General features: G+C 49.5%; 2 protein-coding genes and 1 long non-coding RNA gene across 4 annotated transcripts; all 3 read right to left on the bottom strand.

Moving 5' to 3' along the window:
• Positions 1-3,869: 3,869 nt before the first annotated feature.
• Positions 3,870-8,654, bottom strand: LOC125974040 (uncharacterized). The gene is made up of 2 exons (XR_007483364.2): positions 7,706-8,654; positions 3,870-5,351 (listed from the first exon to the last, which is right to left on the bottom strand). It is a non-coding gene; the product is annotated as an uncharacterized lncRNA (long non-coding RNA).
• A 1,560-nt stretch (positions 8,655-10,214) lies between these two features.
• LOC125974032 (protein FAM171B) lies at positions 10,215-14,621 on the bottom strand. 2 transcript variants are annotated; one of them, XM_049728809.2, is made up of 8 exons: positions 14,282-14,621; positions 12,328-12,561; positions 12,163-12,258; positions 11,924-12,082; positions 11,690-11,860; positions 11,510-11,626; positions 11,323-11,446; positions 10,215-11,251 (listed from the first exon to the last, which is right to left on the bottom strand). In XM_049728809.2, exons 1-8 carry the CDS (start codon positions 14,565-14,567, stop codon positions 10,438-10,440), a joined length of 2,001 nt encoding a protein of 666 aa, XP_049584766.1. In that variant the 5' UTR covers positions 14,568-14,621; the 3' UTR covers positions 10,215-10,437. The 2 variants fall into 2 exon arrangements, with proteins under 2 accessions (XP_049584766.1, XP_049584767.1); XM_049728810.1 differs by having other exon boundaries at positions 11,924-12,083; positions 12,167-12,258.
• Positions 14,622-16,556: 1,935 nt separating this feature from the next.
• Positions 16,557-19,902, bottom strand: LOC125974038 (leucine-rich repeat-containing protein 3). Its single transcript, XM_049728820.2, has 2 exons — positions 19,674-19,902; positions 16,557-18,515 (listed from the first exon to the last, which is right to left on the bottom strand). Exon 2 carries the CDS (start codon positions 18,288-18,290, stop codon positions 17,502-17,504), a length of 789 nt encoding a protein of 262 aa, XP_049584777.1. The 5' UTR covers positions 18,291-18,515; positions 19,674-19,902; the 3' UTR covers positions 16,557-17,501.
• Between the last annotated feature and the right edge of the window lie 1,850 nt (positions 19,903-21,752).

The raw sequence follows: 21,752 nt of genomic DNA, 5'->3' as shown, positions 1-21,752 counted from the left end.
TAACCCTACCCCTACCTCTAACCCTAACCCCACCTCTAACCCTAACCCTAACCCTAACCCTACCTCTAACCCTAACCCTAACCCCACCTCTAACCCTACCCCCACCTCTAACCCTAACCCCACCTCTAACCCTACCTCTAACCCTAACCCCACCTCTACCCCCACCTCTAACCCTAACCCTAACCCCACCTCAAACCCTAACCCCACCTCTAACCCTACCCCTACCTCTAACCCTAACCCCACCTCTAACCCTAACCCTAACCCTACCTCTAACCCTAACCCTACCTCTAACCCTACCCCCACCTCTAACCCTAACCCTAACCCCACCTCTAACCCTACCCCCACCTCTAACCCTAACCCCACCTCTAACCTTACCTCTAACCCTAACCCCACCTCTAACCCCACCTCTAACCCTAACCCCACCTCTAACCCCACCTCTAACCCTAACCTTACCTCTAACCCTAACCCTAACCCTACCCCTAACCCTACCTCTAACCCTAACCCCACCTCTAACCCTAACCCTACCTCTAACCCTACCCGTACCTCTAACCCTAACCCCACCTCTAACCCTAACCCTACCTCTAACCCTACCCATACCTCTAACCCTACCCCCACCTCTAACCCTAACCCTAACCCCACCTCTAACCCTAACCCTAACCCCACCTCTAACCCTAACCCCTACCTCTAACCCTAACCCTAACCCCACCTCTAACCCTACCCCCACCTCTAACCCCACCTCTAACCCTAACCCCAACCCCACCTCTAACCCTACCTCTAACCCCACCTCTAACCCCACCTCTAACCCTAACCCCACCTCTAACCCCACCTCTAACCCTAACCCCAACCCCACCTCTAACCCTACCTCTAACCCCACCTCTAACCCCACCTCTAACCCTAACCCCACCTCTAACCCTACCTCTAACCCCACCTCTAACCCTAACCCCACCTCTGACCCTAACCCTAACCCTAACCGTAACCCTACCTCTAACCCTAACCCCACCTCTAACCCTAACCCTACCTCTAACCCTACCCATACCTCTAACCCTAACCCCACCTCTAACCCTAACCCTACCTCTAACCCTACCCATACCTCTAACCCTACCCCCACCTCTAACCCTAACCCTAACCCCACCTCTAACCATAACCCCTACCTCTAACCCTAACCCCACCTCTAACCCTACCCCCACCTCTAACCCTACCCCTACCTCTAACCCTAACCCCACCTCTAACCCTAACCCTAACCCTACCTCTAACCCTACCCCTACCTCTAACCCTACCCCCACCTCTAACCCTAACCCCACCTCTAACCCTACCCCCACCTCTAACCCTAACCCCACCTCTAACCCTACCTCTAACCCTAACCCCACCTCTAACCCCACCTCTAACCCTAACCCCACCTCTAACCCCACCTCTAACCCTAACCCTAACCCCACCTCTAACCCCACCTCTAACCCTACCTCTAACCCCACCTCTAACCCTAACCCCACCTCTAACCCTACCTCTAACCCCACCTCTAACCCTAACCTTACCTCTAACCCTAACCCTAACCCTACCCCTAACCCTACCTCTAACCCTAACCCCACCTCTAACCCTAACCCTACCTCTAACCCTACCCATACCTCTAACCCTAACCCCACCTCTAACCCTAACCCTACCTCTAACCCTACCCATACCTCTAACCCTACCCCCACCTCTAACCCTAACCCCACCTCTAACCCTAACCCTAACCCCACCTCTAACCCTAACCCCTACCTCTAACCCTAACCCTAACCCCACCTCTAACCCTACCCCCACCTCTAACCCCACCTCTAACCCTAACCCCAACCCCACCTCTAACCCTACCTCTAACCCCACCTCTAACCCCACCTCTAACCCTAACCCCACCTCTAACCCTACCTCTAACCCTAACCCCACCTCTAACCCCACCTCTAACCCCACCTCTAACCCCACCTCTAACCCTAACCCCACCTCTAACCCTACCTCTAACCCCACCTCTAACCCTAACCCCACCTCTAACCCTAACCCTAACCGTAACCCTACCTCTAACCCTAACCCCACCTCTAACCCTAACCCTACCTCTAACCCTACCCATACCTCTAACCCTACCCATACCTGTAACCCTACCCCCACCTCTAACCCTAACCCTAACCCCACCTCTAACCCTAACCCTAACCCCACCTCTAACCCTAACCCCTACCTCTAACCCTAACCCTAACCCCACCTCTAACCCTACCCCCACCTCTAACCCTAACCCCAACCCCACCTCTAACCCTACCTCTAACCCCACCTCTAACCCTAACCCCACCTCTAACCCTACCTCTAACCCTAACCCCAACCCCACCTCTAACCCCACCTCTATAAAATTTTTTTGGGTCCCACTGAGATTCGAACCTGGGTCGCTGGGGTGAAAGCCCAGAGCGCTAACCACTACCCTATGGAAGCCTTGCTCTCAGTGCATGCGACATGTATGGTTTTATGGTTACACGAGCAACTGTGTTGCAAATTTTCTATGATAAAATTTTTTTGGGTCCCACTGAGATTCGAACCTGGGTTGCTGGGGTGAAAGCCCAGAGCGCTAACCACTACCCTATGGAAGCCTTGCTCTCAGTGCATGCGACATGTATGGTTTTATGGTTACACGAGCAACTGTGTTGCAAATTTTCTATGATAAAATGTTTTGGGTCCCACTGAGATTCGAACCTGGGTCGCTGGGGTGAAAGCCCAGAGCATTAACCACTACCCTATGGAAGCCTTGCTCTCAGTGCGTGCGACATGTATGGTTTTATGGTTACACGAGCAACTATGTAGCAAATTTTCTATGGTAAAATGTTTTGGGTCCCACTGAGATTCGAACCTGGGTCGCTGTGGTGAAAGCCCAGAGCACTAACCACTAACCTATGGAAGCCTTGCTCTCAGCACATGGAACATGTATGGTTTTATGGAGCAGCTCCAGATGTCATCAACGTACACGAACACCTAGCAAAGTACAATTTAAAATGACACTTTCGAAGTACCCAAAGTTAAACTTACAAAAGAAAACCCATAACAAATAAAACTTACACAAGAAGAGCCCTAACGTGGCACTTGACAGCTGTCAGTGTCAAATGCAAAATGTAAACAAGGACCATGTGAAAATTAGGTCAATGCAATCTCCGGTTAGAATATGTTATTTTGTAGGTATTAACAAGTAGAATAGTTTTAAATTAGTCATAATTATTTAGGCAGATAATTATGGGATATTTTGGTACACTACACGAGGTAAAAAAAATAATAAAATGCATGATTAAGCTGATTTTTATGTTTTAATTGGCGAATAAAGAAACAAGGAATAAAACACCAGACCAGTTTTAACATAAATGTTTATTAAAAATAATAATATTAAAAGCAAATTTCAAACCAGCAATCTAATGTGAAATTGCAGTAGATATATTGGATAACATTATTTAGGCGTACATAGGTATACACGTTATTTAAAAACTACTATAATAAAATAAATAAATAAGAAAGTGTAGCGAACGATTTGGTGAACGATTCTTTTGAACAAATATTTTGAGTGAACCGATTCTAAGGATTCAGTTCACTTAAAAGAACTGGAATACACATTGCTCGTACAAAACAGTGCAAGCTATTGTAGGCCGTCGGTCGAAATAGCCGACTGGTTAGTGACTCGGGCTCTTGCTCGGCAAGAGCTTGGTTCGATCCCAGGTGCGAGGAAGTACTTTTGTTGTGCAATTACCCCTTTATTTATTCTCTTTTTTTTTTAACCTCGTGTAGTGTACCTACACATATTGTCATATAAAGCAGTTAACCTAATGTCAGATTTTTATGTTTTAATTGGCGAATATAAAAACAAGGAATAAGACGCCAGACAAGTTTTAACATAAATGTTTATTAATAATATTAAAAGCAAATTTCAAACCAGCAATCTAATGTGAAATTGCAGTAGGTAATATTGGATAACAATATTTAGGCGTATATAGGTATACACGTTCTTTAAAAACGACTATAAGTGTTATACTACGATACAAGTGTTTACCAGCTCAGTGGCCTGAGAGGAGAGTGTCCGCCCTGAGATTGGGAGGTTGTGGATTCAAACCCCGGCCGAGTCATACCAGTGACTATAACAATGGTACCCATTTCTTCCCTGCTTGGCACTCAGTGTAAGGGGTTGAAATGGGGCCCCCCCGCTGCTCACGATCATTGGGATTTTTGGCACTCAGTGTAAGGAAGTTACGTCATTTTCTTCTTTGTTTTGTTTTACGGCGAGGTGGCACCAGTTTCAATGCGCATTACCGACATCTACTGGTTGAAATCATATGAACTGAAAAAAGTGATAGGAAGTGATTCGTTCACTCTCATTCACTGAAAAAAAATATTTCTTTTGCACGAATCGTTCACTCACGAGCCAACACCGCTCCATCATGACGTCCAACACCATCGGAAGAGGAAGACGCGCGCGGGCCGCCTGTTTGTGGAGCCGAGCGGTCGGGACGCCCGATCGAGAGACCAAGTCCGTCCGGCCGCCGCTATCGCTCAAGGAAACGTCTGGCTGGCCCGCTAATGACCGAGAGGCTCCGTCGGCCGGCCGGCGATCGGACGTCTTCCTGCGATTGTCATCCCCATTTTTCAACATTTGCTTGAGCTCCTCCGCTCAGCCGCTCCGTCAACCAGTGCACACTTGGAGAAAACACATTAGCAAAGTCAACAGTCGGGAGAAACGGGTGCAGCCGCCTCGGTCTTGAGTGACAACGAGTTCTTGAACCTTTGGGGTGTGGGGGACCCGCTTGTGTTTTTTTACAGTGCTGGCTGATTTGAGCGAGACAAAAGAATGATCCATCCATCCATCCATCCATCCATCCATCCATCCATCCATCCATCCATCCATCCATCCATCCATCCATCCATCCATCCATCCATCCATCCATCCATCCATCCATCCATCCATCCATCCATCCATCCATCCATCCATCCATCCATCCATCCAGCCATCCATCCATCCATCCAGCCATCCATCGTCCCCTAAGCGCACTGAACGGGGAGCTTTGAGCGAACTTGAGGATGCACAGTGGCGCTTCTAAAAATAGACGGCGAGTTCTTTTGTCCTGCGTGCGAGTTTCCAACACGGCGGTGGCGCAGATGAGTCATCACAACAATGAATCACGTGACCTGCAAGCCCACTTGGAGTGGCAGTCAACTGGCACAAAATAACGTTTGCTGGATGGACGATTGCGTAACAAGAGCCATCCACCCACGGATGACGTCTTGAACGCGGCGGCCTTTGTCGGGGAGAGCCCCGATGACGTCACCGTTGGCTGGACTTTAGTTCTCGAGAAGCAAGCGCAACGTCGTCACTGTGGGGTGAAAATGTCCAAATTTGATGAACATGGCCTCATTCTTTTTTATTTAAACAAAGAATAATAATAAATGAACGACAGCAATATATTGAGTCATACAGAAGGATTTTAAGGATTCTAAAAGGTGATTTAAAAATCTTTCATCCAAATATTTCATTTTTGGCCACTGATGTTTGCTATGTATTTAACATGAATTCAATGGAAAGAGTGAAAGGATAACTTGTCTTAACATGACTCCTTCAGTCAAATATTTGAAGCTTCTTAATGCATCATTCCTCCCTATCTGGAGCCACCACAACAACAACAACAAAAAATCCAACAAAGCAAAACAATGAAATGCAGATGATGCTCATCTGGAGTTGGGCCCTCATCAGATTACACTTGAAAGTGAGGAAAAAAAGAAACGGCTTGGTTCTGGCCTCTCGCAGAGAACAACAACAACGCCGCCACCGCCGCCGCCGGGACAAATGTCATGAACACCATGTCGATGCGTAATGTCAAATGTGGGCCGTGATGAAAACGGAGATTGTTTATTGCAATCTGTTTCCCGTTAATAAACGATAAGATTGGCAACAGCTTGAAGGACAGGAGGCCAAAGCTCTGAATCCCCTCGAGGAGACGACGTGGCGCAGTTGTTCCGGAGACCCGAGATTGCCGGCGAAATGATATTCATTCGACTCATGTCATTTCTTCCCGCTCTTAAAACTAGGGTTTCAAAAGCCCGTACCTTAATTTGACCCTATTTAAAACCCTAATACTAGTTTGAAGCCCTAGCTTGAAACCCTTTGCATGTTGTTATGTTAAAGCAGTGGCTGATGACATCACAACACTTCCAAAGGATGGAGTCCATGGAGGAAGGAAGTCACGGTGCCGACCGACTGTCTCCTGTCCGAGGTCATGGAGATTCCCGTGCCTTCAACGATCCAATTACCAAATCAAATTAGAAAAGATCCTACTCGATTGTGCTGTCAATGTTTCCGTATCACCGATGACTTGAAGTCAAAGGATGAGACAGTCAAGTAGCCGGGAAGGAAAAGTGCAGGAAACATTTGGCACGAGACACTTTCTTTAGAAAAATATTCGAGAAAAATAAATAGGAATAAAATTTAAAATATTTTTGCAAGTGTAGACTGTAATCTTTTTTTTTTAATGAAGGTGCAATGTTCCAAAAAACAACACATCCAAACTATACACTTGGCCGTGCACGCAAGACACGGTGGAAGCTCAGCTAAGCCCCTCGGATCTGATAGCGGATGACATTTTTAGCAGATAATTTGTCACCCGGTTCTGCAACGGAAAGGGTCCAGGCCTCACATGCAAGAACTACACACCCAAATGAATCCCAGATGCAAGCACTCAAGCGAACGTACTACGGACGTCGGGAGAACAGGGAGAGAGAAAATGGCACAATTTGACTGGCTGGTGAACTTGAGGCTCGCAGAACAGCTGATGACCTCCCTCCCTCCCTCCCTAACCTCCCTCCCTCCCTCCCTCCCTCCCTCCCTCGTCTCCTCGCATATGTTTGCTGAACCTTTTTGTCACGCCGCTTCCTGTCAAGCCTTTGGCTGGAGGAGGAACACGTTCCACGCTGCACAATACCAAGAACAAAAGGGCACGGCAGCGGATCCGGGAAGGCTTTGGATTTGTTTACAAGACAAGATGTATTAATATCACGCGGCGGAATGATTTGAACCATTCCTGGCTATTTTCTGCGTACAGATTAAACAATACCACGTCGGATGTATGAATCATTGGGGGAGCGCAAACAATAAAAGCACCGCTGGCCGCAAATCTGTGAGGGGTCACTTCTATTTAACGGAAAAAGATGATATTGATACCGTGAGTTGATTTTCATCCGCCGCACTCCGTGACAAGTTAAATGAATGTTTCGTGGCCACATTCCTACATGGCTGGGGGCTGACTATTGATCCCAGAGGGACTTTTGCGTGTAAAACAGTGTGGAATCTGGGGAATATTATTTGAACAACCTTGTGCTCAGTGAGCAAAGTGTTGCATCAACAGTGTGAAAACGCTTGGGCGGAGGAGAAAGATCTCAACAATATTGCTTTTTTTTTTTCTCTCTCATCATCAACAAAAGCAGCTGCCACATGTGTTATCCAGCGACCCGGAGCGAGGGACGGGAAGGAAGCGGCGTTGTTATGATTCGGCCGGGAGATCTTGGGGAAAGGTTACAAGTGGGTCAGAGATGACAGGGACGCCATTTAGCAAAATGTGCTCAGAACGCCTTTTGGAGCGCAACGTGGCCGTTCAGACTCTCCCGAGACTGGTGGCCAGATGAAGGCGGGGCACACCACGACACTTGAAAGGAAACTTAATAATGCATACTCAACCTCATTCTGTCCAACTGCATTTCCAATACACGTCCGTCTCGGTACCGGGAGTGGAAGCGGACCCAAAGCCTAATTCTTGCGTGGCAATAAAGTATCTATCTGGCGTGTCAATAAAGTATCTCTCTCTCTCTCTCTCTCTCTTGCTATCTGTCTGTCTCGCTATCTATGTATCTGTCTCTCTCGGCCAGGCCAGGCTCGGCTCGGCTGTGCTTGCAACGCCATGGCAGCAGAAGGATCGCTTTGGCTGCGCATGGAAGCAAAGGCTGAGTGGGCCGGTCAAGAGGCGGACATGCTTTACGAGCGCCGAGCGTTGGCCAACAGCGTTACGTAAGAAGCGAGCGGCATTTGCGCACCAGGTGTTGACGATGAAAACAGACAGGAGACGAGCAACGGGCTTGGAAAAACACAACGCGCGTTGCGCTTCGGCCCCAGGGAAGAAAATGTTGAGGGGGGCAGGGGGAAATGTCAATAAAACACGCGCTGGCTGGTTTTCTTTTATCATCTCTCACTTTCTTCCCCTTTGACTCCGTTTTGACTTCATGGATGAAATTTGCATTGCATTCAAGTTCCTCGCCGGTCACGACTGCGTTACAGAGAGCTAAGGATAGCCCCCGCCCAACCTCGTCTTCCTGACCTCGCCGCGACCCCTACCGAGATGATTTGCCTCAATTAAGCTGACATTTCAACATTTGCCGCAGTCTCCCTTCACATCGAATCCTGCGGCCGCTCGTTTCCGCTACCCAATTAGCGGTCGGGCCTTTCGGCCGTTTGATACGCAGACCGCCGATCCGAGCGCTTTCCATCAGCGATTTCACCTTCAAGCAAACGCGTGAGCCCACACGGCAGTCCAAGCCCGAGCCTTATCTGTTGGCATACAGGTGGCAAAGCGCAAACACGGCGACTCAAACACATTCATCCGGCATGCTTCCTATTATTTGCACAGCTGAGGTCTGGGTCACCTTGCCTGTGAGGCCAGAGACCTCGCCAGCTGATCCGTATGGTAGCCATTCGTCCGATTGGGCCGGTGCAAATTTCTGCAGCTCTGAAAAAAAAAAAAAAGAATACACCTTTTGTTATCATGTCTGAATGCATCTGATTGGGCCCTTACACATGACTGTGGCTGTAAAAAAAAAAAAAAAAAATGAAAACGCCCGTCCCCCTTAATTCCCAAACACAACGTAGAGATTTGGGGAAAACAAGTTGATGTGGAGCTCAATCTCCCTCAACTAAAAAACACAAAAAAACAAAGTTGCGAGTCAGAACGCTTTCTTTACATTTAACGTGACATACAAGAGACGGGAACCGACAGCTGCTCCGCATTTGCGGCCCGGGCCGACATTCCATCCCGGCTTTCTGAGCGACGTTTGTCTTGTGTATGCACGAGCGGCGGACGCCGTTGTCAAGCGACTCATCTGGGGTCTTGCGCGGCAATCTGACTTGATGGCATTTGACACATTTCTCGCGTTTGCCAGAGAAAAGCTGTCATCAAATTTAGAAATGTCTTTTGGATTCAAACATGCAACAGGAGACAAGTTACTTCATTCAACTTTTGCAAGGGCTTTGCACAAAGCAAAATGGCCGACTAATTCCCAGCCTCTGGAGACAAAGAAGGCGTTTGCAAAATGTGTGCAGCGGGGCCACTCGCCACACAACGAGGAGGCCAATGTGGGAAACCCAGCCGATGTCACTTGAGGAGCAACGGAATCACTCGGGCTATCTTTCGCCAAGCGTCTTTAGGCGCAAGCTATTTTGGAACTCATTCACGCCGAGCCATTCTATTTCCAGCGGTGGCGAGCGAGCGAGAGCGCGCGTGTGTGTACGGCACGGTTGATTGCTCGCCTGTAGCTCACCGAGCAGAGCAAGTTAGCGGGTCCCGAATGTGGATTTTTCCTCTGTCTTCATTCAAAGTTGCAAACGATCGCAAAGACGTTCGCCAGACATTCGGCTACAGTTTTAAGCGTTTCAACATTTTTTTTTTTAACATGTTCATAACTTTGTTGCAAAAAACCAAAAACGTTAGTAACTATGAGTCTAACTCGGGGCTGGGCAATTCCGGCATACTACTTACGTTCCACTTGCAGGAGAAGGAAGCCAGATAAGCCGAAGTAAAAGCCGTCACGGTTCGAGCAGGAACATGCAAACGTCACTGTGGAGGGCCTGAGCTAGGATTCAAACCCAGAACCTGTCAGTCAGACATGCAGACCATCCACCCAACAGCACTGCCCTTGCATGTTTTTCATCCCATCATACATGACACTTGTATGTCTTGACGTGCGTGCGCCATGTAAACACTTTCCGGAAATAAAGCTTATGCAAGTCTGCCCTCTAGCGGATGTTCCCGAGCCATGCAACACGCAGTCGCTCATTGAAATCCACAGCGAGGAAATAATCCAAGCTCCCTCGGTGCAGCGCTCGAAAATGCAGAACAATTAACGTGAAACGAGAGCGCTTCATTTATTAACTTGAAAAAATGTGGATAGATAGTCAGTCAGAAAAAAACCCACACACATAAATGAAACGTGCATTTATTGCCGGGCCGACGCACGCACATCAAGGCAAACAAAGGTGGAGCTCACAAGCGACTCATGCAAAAAACCTTTGAAACGGAATTTAGTGGCAGGCGAGAGTTCATGCGCTAGCAATGAGATACCAGACCGGCTCAAATGCTCAAGATCTTGCTAAAATGCAGATTGAAGAAGAAACGGAGGATCGTGCAGAGAGCCACATCCATTTCACAGCGGCGCCGTCTGTTTTTCGCCGGCCGCCCTCTTGACAAAGGTGCCCTTGCGTTCCAGAGTGACAGCTCTCCGGCCGGGCGTCTGGTTCATCTCGATCATATCCACGCCGGAATCCAAGCTGGTTTCTTGACTCCCCGCAGTTGTTCTTCTCCGCTGTTGCTCCTCCACGGCGTAACGGATCTCGGCCGCCGGTTTGCCCTCCAGACTCACAAACCAGGCCCGCGGCGGCTGCCACGACGGCGCTTTGGAAAGCTCGCCGGCGGCCTCCATCGAGCGTCTGCTGCTCCTCAGTCGACTTAAGGTTTCCGGAACCGACGCCGATTCCAGGAGACCGCGCTGGCCTCTGCTTGGCGGTAGCAAAGTATTTTGCGCGTGTCCTTCTGGATCTCCTTCCTGGTTCTGAGTGGAGCCTTGTGACGCATTTAGGCTGGAGCTCTCTTCGCTGGCTTCCATGGCCGCAGTCCAGCGGGGCTGCTGCGGTTGGTCTTCTGCTTGGAAAAACGCCGACGCGTGCAAAATGGCCACGGGCTGGCTGTAGAACAACAGAGCGTCCGTCAGAGATTCCGGAACTCGTATGGGCTCCGTCGCGTCGCTCGAAGGGATCTCGGGTTGGGCCGCTACGGTGCAAGCTGCGGTGCAAACGTCGCCGTCGTGGACGGGTACGGCGACATCGCGCCGCTCCTCCCTTCTTGCGTGCTTCAGGCCACGCTGAGATGGAGAAGATCCTTCAATGTCCTCATCGCTGCCGGTGGCCGTGGCTCGGTCCTTTTTGGGCGGCGCGTGCGTCACCTTCGTTTTCCTCGCGGAGCTTGGACAGAACAGCGAGAAGACTTTGAAACGAAGCTCTTCACACAGAGCGAGAGCCATCCGATGGCTTACCTCTGACAATACAACAAGGCAGCAAGAAGACAGGCCACAAAACAGAGCATTCCTCCAAGGGCCAGCGCCACAAAAGACCAATGGCGGGCAAAGAAGTCACCCAGGATGTCAGCTCCAAAGACATCTGAAGAGTAAAGATTGAAGATGAAGATGGCTTGGCTTGAATTTGAGGGCAGCGCTTACTGACCTCCACGCGTCGGCACCGGCGCCGCCATCCAGTAACCCAGATGCGGAGCGCTGAACGTCCATCTGAGTTTTCCACCTTCCGACACCACCGTCCCTAATCCCTGTCTCATCCAGCCGCCTAAATGACAAAGGAAGCAGGTGGTGAGCAAGTTGGATGACATGAAGCGAGCCAGCGACCCACCGGTGGTGCGGTTGTAGAACCACGCCGGAAGAGCGTTTGAAGACCGCAGTCCGCAGTTGTCGGGGAGTGTCAGGCTGATCTTCACGGGGCCGCCGATACGCAGCTCCGTGTCCCCGCGGAATAGCTGCACGCTAACGGCTGCCGCCGGTTTCAACTCCGTGTTGATGTATCCTTGGTAAGAGAAAAATATTTTTTCAAAAATGCATTTTTGTCACCATCTGCAGGTGTCCAAACCTGCTGTGCTGCTCATGACGCCCAAGGTGCGGAGAAAGCCTCCTCCCGCTGAAGGTGGCTCGGGGACGGTCAAGTAGGCTTTCAAAGCGGCCACATCGCTGCCCTCGCTCAGGTTCAGCAGGCTCTTGGGGAACTGGACAACGGGCCGCCACGAAGCATCTACGGCGCAATCCACCAGCGGGTCCATTTTGCTGCTTTTGGTCTCAAAATGCTGAGACGGCTTCCCAACGCTGCCTTACCCGCCGAAGCTTTGTCGGTGATCAGGAAGGAGTCTTCAAAAATCCACACGTTCCCTTGCGTCAGGCGACGTAGGGGCACAGTCACCGAAGAGAAGACTGAAAGGCAAAGAAGCGACTTTGAAGCCGGCCGGAAAAACCCGACTTGAGCGTTGGTACGGATCTTACTTGGCCTCCTGACAGTCTGGCAGGAAAGCAACGCGCAAACGTAGCCGTCTTTGCACGCCCGCACCGTGACGGGCGAGCCGCTTTGAAAAGGCACTCGGAGCAAAACGCCGCCGTCCTCCCCTGTGAGAACCGTTTTGATCCTGGTGTAGTTGACGTGAAGATCCACCTCCGCCCGCGCCAGGTACTGACGAGTCAGCATGTCGGTGACCTGCACCTTCAGGGTGAAGGTCCAACCTGCCGGTCATACGGGGCAATTAGCAAACGTAAATTCTCTGATGTGTTCTTCTCGGCCCGCTCGGAGAATATTGATCATGTGCCGCCTTATGCGCAAATCCAATTAGCCGCTATCACGCTGCGGAGACAATTGCTGGTTCGTGGCCACGACAACACGAATTGGGTGAGCATCCGAGTTGAATTCACAATGAAGGAAATCCTCCACAGTACATCGGTCCGCGTCGCTGCGCTGTTAAAGTCTATCACTGAGCCATGCATTGATTAAAACGGACAAAGTCTCCTCGATTGCTGTTGATTTGATTTATTTAACGCGTGAGTCTCGATTTGAGTATTTCTTGCCCCACCCCGCCCCCAAATGTTACTGTCACATCACACGCTCGTGTGTTTTTCCTCTAATGCCGCCCCCGGTAACCTGGCCCGGGCTTAGTTTATAGGAACGGACACGCCACTCGTTCACTCGCTTTACGTAAGAGTCCAGCAGCAAGTGCCAAAGGCAGATCACGAAATGATCCGGCAGCGCGGTTCTTCATCGCGCCTCACTCACTCCCGCTCGTGTCAAACGAGCACTGACACTGTTCAACCTCAGCAGAAAAAGCAGCACGAATAGGCAAGAGGAAGAGGATTGCTGCTTGTGAGTGTTCTTCCATAAACACAACGAGGCTCTTAAAGTGGGGCTCACTAAATGTGGAGGTGTCTCGTGCCAGATTACAATAATCTCCCCCATTTGGCCAAGCGGCCGGCAAAGAGGTTTATGATGACGACTGAAATGAAATGAAATGAAGCCAGTGATGTGGATGAGACACGGATCGTCATGTTGTGGGCGTTGGAGCTTCAACACGCACGCACGCAAGCACATCATCTGAAAGACAATCATTCAAGACGATCCAGCCACCTCATCCCACTGTTAACCCGCGAAACACACACAACACAATCATGAGTGCTCGGTTCTGCGCGACCACCAGACAGTCAGGAACAGATGGTCCTCCAGCGACTTAGCTATTGGGGGGGAGAAAAAAAATCCCACACACAGCCCTCGCCCACTTGTGCTGATCTAAAACATGGGCAGTTTTGTTTGTGTCAGAATTAGGTCATGCATTCCACGGAAAGAGGAAAACGCACGCTCAAGACAAATCTAGATCAAGCGTAGGTGCAGTGGCTGCACAATGTTGCTTGGCCGCCAGGCGGCAGTATAATACAGTCATGTGGACAATTGAAGAGTTTCATTCAACTCCCACAGATGACTCAGTAAGATTCTGTAATAACTTTAGTCATGTGTTTTTGTTTTTCTGCAGAAGAAAAAGGCTGTTTTGTTATATTGTCTGTCTACACATGTTGCGCCACCCTTTAAAGTCCCGCTGCTAACTGTTGGCATGTAAACCAAAATGAAAAGACTTCTTTCAGCTGCTAACTAGGCACAGCTTCCTTTTGTACAATTCCCAAAGAAATTCCGGTGAGAAACGGCTGAGAGCCAGGGGAGGATGGCAAGCATGGGGCAAAGGCAAGGCACTTGGTCCGCTTCCAAGTGCGGCTGGCTGCGTGTGGGACAGACGGGCTCATGTGACGCTCGCAGCAGCCAGCGCCACAGCCAACGAGCCCCAGCGCAGGCGCCAGCGCCAGCGCGCTCCTCCCTCACGCAATGAATTAGTCATGAGTGCAACAAATACATGTTGGTGGACATGATCCGTCGACGTGAGTTTGGGCTCGAGCGTAGAATACGAACCATCCGAAGGCTCGGCGACTGTCTGCGGCGGCGGCGGCTGCGGCTGCGGAGCAAAGTTGCCCTCGTCTTCATCCTCATCTGCATGCAGAGGAGGGAAAGAGGCGCTCGTCCCGGTTCCGCTGCGGGGAAACTTGCCCGACGCTTCGCTCTTGCATAAAATCAGAACAGAGAGCAAAAATGACACCTGCATGTTTTGCAGAAAAACAACGAGGGGAGGAAAGAAGAGCTCTGTTGCAAAAGCCAAAAGTATCACGCAAGAGTCATCAATAACTTGTTCGAGGGGCATCCATCTTCTTTGCTGTCAGCGTCGTTGGGGGCGGTAGAGAGAAAAAAAAAGGGGGGGGGGGACTCCGCCTCCTCGAGGCTGCGTGAGGACGCCTGTATTTGTCACTTTAAATCTATTTTGATACAGTTCCAGTATTATAGCATCAATTTGTTTGTCCCTTGCTATGTGTTTTTTTTTAGATCACGCTTTAGTCTCGTCATATTGTTATGTAAGCAAGGTAAAATTGCATCCTCGAACATGAACGTGGGTCAGTAACAGAACAAGAAGCCGAGTGGACCGACGATCGCCTCACAAATCCTCAACTCAAAACAAAGTACTTGGTGTCACCGCTAGAGGACGACAAAGACAGCCACATGTTTTCGTGCCCAATTGTTGTCATTTGAGGCGTGTGTGGTGTATATTTGCAGCTTTGATTACAGTTGTTCCTACAGACCTCACATTTTTTCTTGTTTTTTCATGGCACAAGACTGACAAAGTGACACTTTGCTACAAAGTCAAGTGTGCAGCTGTCAATATTAAGTAAAACAAAAAAGGTCTCTGAGGACTAACTCAACACAGCTCCGCACCACAGGCAACAAAAGTCAGTACCAAGTAGTGTTCCTTGAAAGAGGTCATCAAATATTTACAAAAAGCCGAGGTGGTGTTCTGACGATTGTGAGATCCTGTCTTGTATGTTTGCTCCTCATGGCGTGCAAGCTCTGAATGTAAAAAGGGGCCTTTTGGCACCTTTGGCATTGCAACACAGCATTGGTCAAAGAAAAACAGCATTGCACAAATAGCATTGCGAGAAAACCTTTTCAATTTCTGACACTTTTCTGGAGTGACGAATGATTGATATTTTGAATCGTAAAACAGCAGCAGCGTTAAAATGACTGATAAGCGCGCAAGGTCGAAGCGACATCGTTAATGAAGAGAAAAACAAAAAGGGTGATTGACTGTTGCAGCTGCGTTCCTCTTCAAAATAGCCGAGCTGGACCACCGGCAGCGGTGCTGACGTCAAAGAGCGAGCAAGACCTTGCTTGACGGCCTTGTAGAGACAGACGGATGGAAGGAAGGACGGACGGACGGGTGCGCCACGCGCTACTCGCGTTGGCCATTAGCGTTTTGTAAATAAAAAGGGCAGCCAACCATTCGGGTCAGCTGGACAGCATCCAATTGTTGTTCCATGAGCAAATGAGCGGCTTGGTGCACTTGCGGGCCTTCGATCGACGCGGGTCCGTCCGTCCGTCCCTCCGTCTCTCCAGGGCCGCCATCATCTTGCACTTTTTGGGCCGGAGCCTTGGATGTGAAATAAAAAGTGCAAATGTGCTCGTTTGATGTCGCGCCGAGATGCTTTTGTCAAATTGAATGGCGCAACCCGAGGATAAACTTTAGTGCTCTTCTCAAGGACGGCGTTGCTATTCATGAGAGCGCTACAAAATCCTGATGGCTTTTATTTCATTTCCCTCACCAGATAAATAAAGTAGCTATGGAGCGTTAGCCGCCGCGCTCGCTCGCATATGTCCCCGTTTGGAAAATCAATTTGCTAAATATTGCTCTGAGGTCGTGTGACTGAAAATCAGATTGGCTACGCTTCACTGCCTGTCACTGTCTGACCTGGATTTTGTTTTCCGTCTATTGATTTCAAGAGGAACGTCCTCCAAAATGCAGAATTATTGAAACAACAAAGGAATGAATGAGCTCAGGCCACTGACTTGGTCACTGACGAAGATTCCACCAACGACTTTGTCTTTTCCCGTTGTCCTGTTTTTCCATCTCCCCGCAAACGTCTTGATTTCCATTTCCGTCTGTCCTGTGATTGTGGAAAGCGCACATCTCCCTTCTCTTGACTTTTGTTGTCTTCCTTCACAGAGAAAAGAATTATGCAATCATCAAGTCAAAGGTCTTCGTATCAATGCACTCACCTTTTCGTCAATCGAACGATTACTGACTCGTTGAAAATCGATTCAACATTTGTGGCAAAAGCCCTTTTCAGCCTAAAAAAAAGCATTGTTCTTGAAAGGATGCTTTATTGACAAACAGCGTCCACTCAAATGCAAATAACAAACGGGACAATTGGACCCAATGAACAGAGCCCTTGGAGCGGCATCACAGAAAGAAATGCGCAAGTGAAGCCATCCCATTTTGTTGTGACCCAAAAGACAAAGTTGGTTGGCGCAGGCACCTGGCAGCAGTCCATTGCCATCAAATTGAACCATAAATGGAAATGTTTTTAGTAGCGCTGCAGAACCCAAACTGATATTGTGCTTAAATCGTTACCACTGCAACAAGCATCCATCCATCCATGATCCCCAAAACGCCAAGTCCCATTTTTTTTTTTTCATTCTAATGCAATGTTTACATCACAATTACATTGGCTAAAACGTCAAAACAGCATCGAGAGGCACAATGCACAAACGGCGGACAAACGGAAGAAGCAGAGGAACGATACAATGCCAACCGAGCCCAGCCCAAAGCCCAACGGACCCCGGCGAGGCCGCCGCCGCCGCCGCCACGCAGACAACACGTGCTCATAAAAAGTAAAGCTACGCTGGGGGCTTGGAAAATAACTGCACATAAAAACCATGCGCATTTAATGGAGTCTGACAATAACGCTAGTTAAGTGGCCATTTGTGTGCTGTCAAGATTTACGCACGCAGTTGCTTCTCGCTCACGCACACACACACAAACGTTTTTTTTTTTTTTTGCTACGCTTTGCCGCTCGAGTGGCTGCCGCTCCCTGTGGCCCTTCGGTCCAAATGCTGCAAAATGCTGGCAGTGAAGGAGCTGGAAAGGGGCTCTTTGGACCCATCCATTTCGATGGGGGGGGCATAAACCAAGGAGCCCCTGTAATTGGCATCTTTCGGAAAAAACGGAAGTGCCCCTTCCATAAAAATGTAAAAATAAAAAAAATCAGTCCAGTGGCCCACGCCCTTGGAGACAAAGGGCATCCCGCTAGAGAACGGTACTGACTGTGTCGAGATCTTTGGCGATGTGAGAGGTGCTGGGCAGGGACTTGAGGTACTCCAGGTGCCTCTTGGCGTCCTCCCGGTTGTGGCGCACGTAGTAGACCACGTAGCCGATCACCATGGAGAACCAGCCGAACATGGTGACGAACATGGCCACGTCGGTGGTCTTGTGGTGGAAGTTGCAGAAGTTGATCCCCGAGTCCAGAATTTGGATCAGCGCCTTGCCGGTGTATTCCTCCCGCACGGCCGTGTGGCAGAGCATGTCCTTCACCGACTCGGGGTCCAGCCTCAGCTCGCGCAGCACCTCCTGCAGGACGCACTCGCAGTGCCAGGGGTTGTTGGCGAGGTTAATTTTGGCCCGCAGGTGGGCGAAGGCCTCCTTGGGCACGCTCCGGATGCGATTGTTGGCCAGATTCAGCGCCAGCAGGCTGTCGGAGAGCCCGTGAAAAGCCGCCGCGTCCACCGTCTCGATTTCGTTGTTGGACAGGTCCAACTCCCGAAGGCGGGTGAGCTCTCGGAAAGCTCGGTTGGAGATCTCGCTAATGTGATTGGAGGCCAAGATCAGCGCTACGGTGTTTCTCGGGAGGTCCGACGGGATCTTCTCCAGGTTGCCGGACGTGCATCGGACCACGGCGGCGCCGCTCTTTTCCGTACAGTGGCAGCCGCTGGGACACGAAGACGCGCTGGCCAGGAGGAGTCCAAAGAGCAAAGCCCGCACGGCTGTCAAGCGTTCAGGGGATTTGCCGGCCACGCCGGGGCCCGGCGACTCCCGCATGTCGATTCCTCAAAGGTCCGCTCGGCTCAAAGCGCTCAACTGATTTTACAATTCATCGTCAAGGAGAATGGCGTTTCAAAGCTTCCGATTGCGTCTCGCCGTCCGTCCGTCTTGGAGCGTTGATTTCAGGAGCGCTCATGCGAATATGGCGAGGGAATATCTGAGCGGGAATCTGCGGTACCATTCCAGATGGCAAAGCGGTAAGCGTCATCATGGCTTCCGGCGCTGGAAAATCAAAACGAAAGACGACGTTACTAGCAAGGAAAGAGGGCCTTGTCGCCATCACCGCTTCAGAAATGCAGCATGAGAATTCCATTTTCTGACGACAAATGACAAATTCCTGCAAACGAGTCAAGGCAACGGTTTACGAGGTGCGAAGGAATCCATCATATTCCAGATTCTTTTACTGAATTGGAAAAGGCACGACTGTGTTGTTGCTTGCGTGGTCATCACGTTGGCGTGAAATGTGATTGACTCCACGCAAGGCCCGCCGTGCTTCCGTCAATAGTCGTTACGCTCTTTGCCGCTTGCGCTGCAAACAAGAAAGCCGCCTCGTTTTCTTTTGATGAAAACCTATGATGGAAAATTGCCTTTCTAATTGCCCCTTAACCAAGAGTCGGCTCTCTGGCCGACTTGCCCGCTCATCAAGAGCCAAATTACACGACAGAGTCAATCGTTTGTTGCCTGCTTTTTTTTACCAAATTGCAGCAGCCATGGATGGATGGATAGATGGATGGATGGATGGATGGATGGACGGACGGACGGACGGATGGATACGTTACACTGCCGAAAAGCCAAAGGACGCACTTGGCTCAAATGTGGCCACCAGACTCATAAGTCAAGTGAAGTGTCATTTGTTCGAAACACAGAAAGGGCTCACGCCACAAAACGAACAGCAATTTGGTCCGTCTCGCCAATACGACCAGCATCATCATTTTGGGTCCGCGCACCCACTGGTGGGCTTAATTGCTCGTACAAATGAAGCCCTGGATGCGCTGGAGGACGTCTGTCCAATCATATTTGTGCTTCCACCCCACCACATGGTGCGACTTGCAGGGGTTCAGTAGCCCACGGCCACCGACACACACACACACGCAGACACACACACACACACACGCGTGATCATAAATAAGCTTCTCATTTTTGTATTCTTCGAAACTCAGCTGGACATGTGACGCACACCCACGCCGCGGGGAGGTTGTGGCTTGACCACATCATTAAAATCATATAGAAAATACACAAGATGGATAGATAGATAGACAGATGGCAAAAGAGAGAAAGACAAACATCTCAGATAAAAGAGCAGAACAAAATGAACATTTAAATAGCAGGTGTGATTATCACATTTGATTGATTCATAAGGAGTACACAAAAGGTGCTTACCTTTGGCACATTTTTCTTTGAGAAAGAAAACGCGGCTCCATTCTGTCCCCATCCGATGAGGCTGCCACGAGAACTTTCTCATACCACAAAAAAAAAAGAAGAAGGATCCTCTGCTAAGAAAGCTTTGCAAAAAGTACAACCTTCTGCTGAAAACAGCCTGAAAAAGGACAAACGTAAGCGGCTGGAAGTTATCACTCGTGGAGGTGGGTGCTTTCCGTGTGCTGCTCGGAAGATGATGAACAGGAGGAGGAGGAGGAGGAGGAGGAGGAGGAAGAGGAAGAGGAGGAGGAGGAGGAGGAGGAGGAGGAGGAGGAGGAGGAGGAGGATGCTCCTTCTTCCAGGTGGAGCTGCCGAATGTCTCGCGAGCGTGCGTCTCTGTCCGGGGGCTGATGAACTCATTTTATATTTCTGCCCGGATGTGACTCAACAAACAATCACATCTGACTGGAATGGAGGGAAAAGAAATATTTCATTTGCTTTCTTGCATGTACAATAAATAGGAAACGTGGCATAAAAAGTGTGGCGGTAAATAATGGTAGCGTAGTTTTACCATTTCAAGAAATATTTGCGTCTCTCCAGTCCGGGCCATCCATCAAGTGTGACATTGAACAACGGAGCCGGGTTTTTTGTCCTTTGCTTTTGACTGCAGCGGGCTTTGTTTGACCTTTCCGGCACATTTCACACAACAAAATACATTTTATGTCACAATAATTCCCATGCAATAATATGAATGTGGACCTTTTGCAAAACGTCCGTCATTTCAACTTGAAACTCATTCAGAAGCTAAAAAGGTCAGTGCTTGCACACATTAGCATTAGCAACCAATAAGTAGAACAATCACTCGGCATGCATGTGCCGAAAGCACAGATCCAATGGACAAATTGTAATTTGGCAACTCCATGCTGAAGTGCTGCCGCCACCAGTGAAAATACAAGTGAAAATTTAGGGCGCTCGTTTTATGAGGCTGCACCACGTTTAGTGTGATTGTTTCGTATAAATCTGTTGCACGTCGCTTATTTGGACAAATGGCTTTCAGAAAAGTCGAGAAACGTTTGCTAAACGGGTAGCCAGCCCCCGTGTGACTGAAACGCTGCCGCCCGTCGTCATGGATACAAAAGTCATACTCGGCAGCGTGACACGTCAAGAGCGCTGCCGTTCTCTATCTTGATCTGATCTGGAAACCTGGGAAGTCTTCTAAATTGTGGAGGGAATAAAAAAAAAAAAAAAGCACAACGTGTAGATAATCAAAGCGATCCGTCTGCCTCACTGAAATCAATTCGTTGAGTCAAGACGGCGGCCTCCGCCATCCATTCAGCTAATTACGTGACTCGCTGAAGCAATGTCAAGGATCAGATGTGTTGCCAAAGCTTTGACTGAAGACTCGGAAGGTCGTTTGCCGTCGTTCAGTTCATCACCGCCACATCGAAAAGCCAGCAGTCCGACGGTACGGTTTTTGGAACGCGGCAGCTGCAGATAATGTTTCATTTGGCCAAGCAGGCATAGTCATTTGGGTTAAGGAAAGTGAGTTTTCACTGACCGCTTCCCTTGGGTGTCAAAAGTAGGCCACGGCTCCCATTATTCCAGGAGCTATTTCTTTGTTTTGCGACAGGCGCCAGCCCTAAGTGCTCCACTTGCTGTATTGTTCAGTGATAGATTAGCTTTTGGGGAAAATCCTGGGCCTATTATAGATGCAACGTTACCGTTCCGTCAAAACAAAATTGCCTGCGAAGGGCAAAAGTGCTCCCAAAAGGCAAATGGAAAAGGTGGCGTGTTTCACGCTGCAACGGAAGGGCAAAGTCACTTTGCGCTTGATGGGTCGTGGTTGACTTCCTTGATTTTGGGGTGAGAAACCCCACATCCAGGTGAGAAACCCCAACATCAAGGAGGTCAACCACGAGCAGAAACACAACATGACAACATCAACAATGGACCCTGGAAAGCAGGAAATTCAATACAGCCCATTAGTTCTTGGCTCCCTTGCTGAGGCTTGTCGTTTGAAATGAAAAATGCTCTTCTTGCGCATTTGTGGCGTGATCATCGTCCTCACGAGGTCTTCCTAATGAGCCCCATTTGTTTGCA

This window comes from Syngnathus scovelli, chromosome 8, assembly GCF_024217435.2.
Source record: "Syngnathus scovelli strain Florida chromosome 8, RoL_Ssco_1.2, whole genome shotgun sequence".
Taxonomy (NCBI): Eukaryota; Metazoa; Chordata; class Actinopteri; order Syngnathiformes; family Syngnathidae; genus Syngnathus; species Syngnathus scovelli.
The sequence above is the reverse complement of the archived record's forward strand: the minus strand, read 5'-3'. Positions and strand labels throughout refer to the sequence as shown.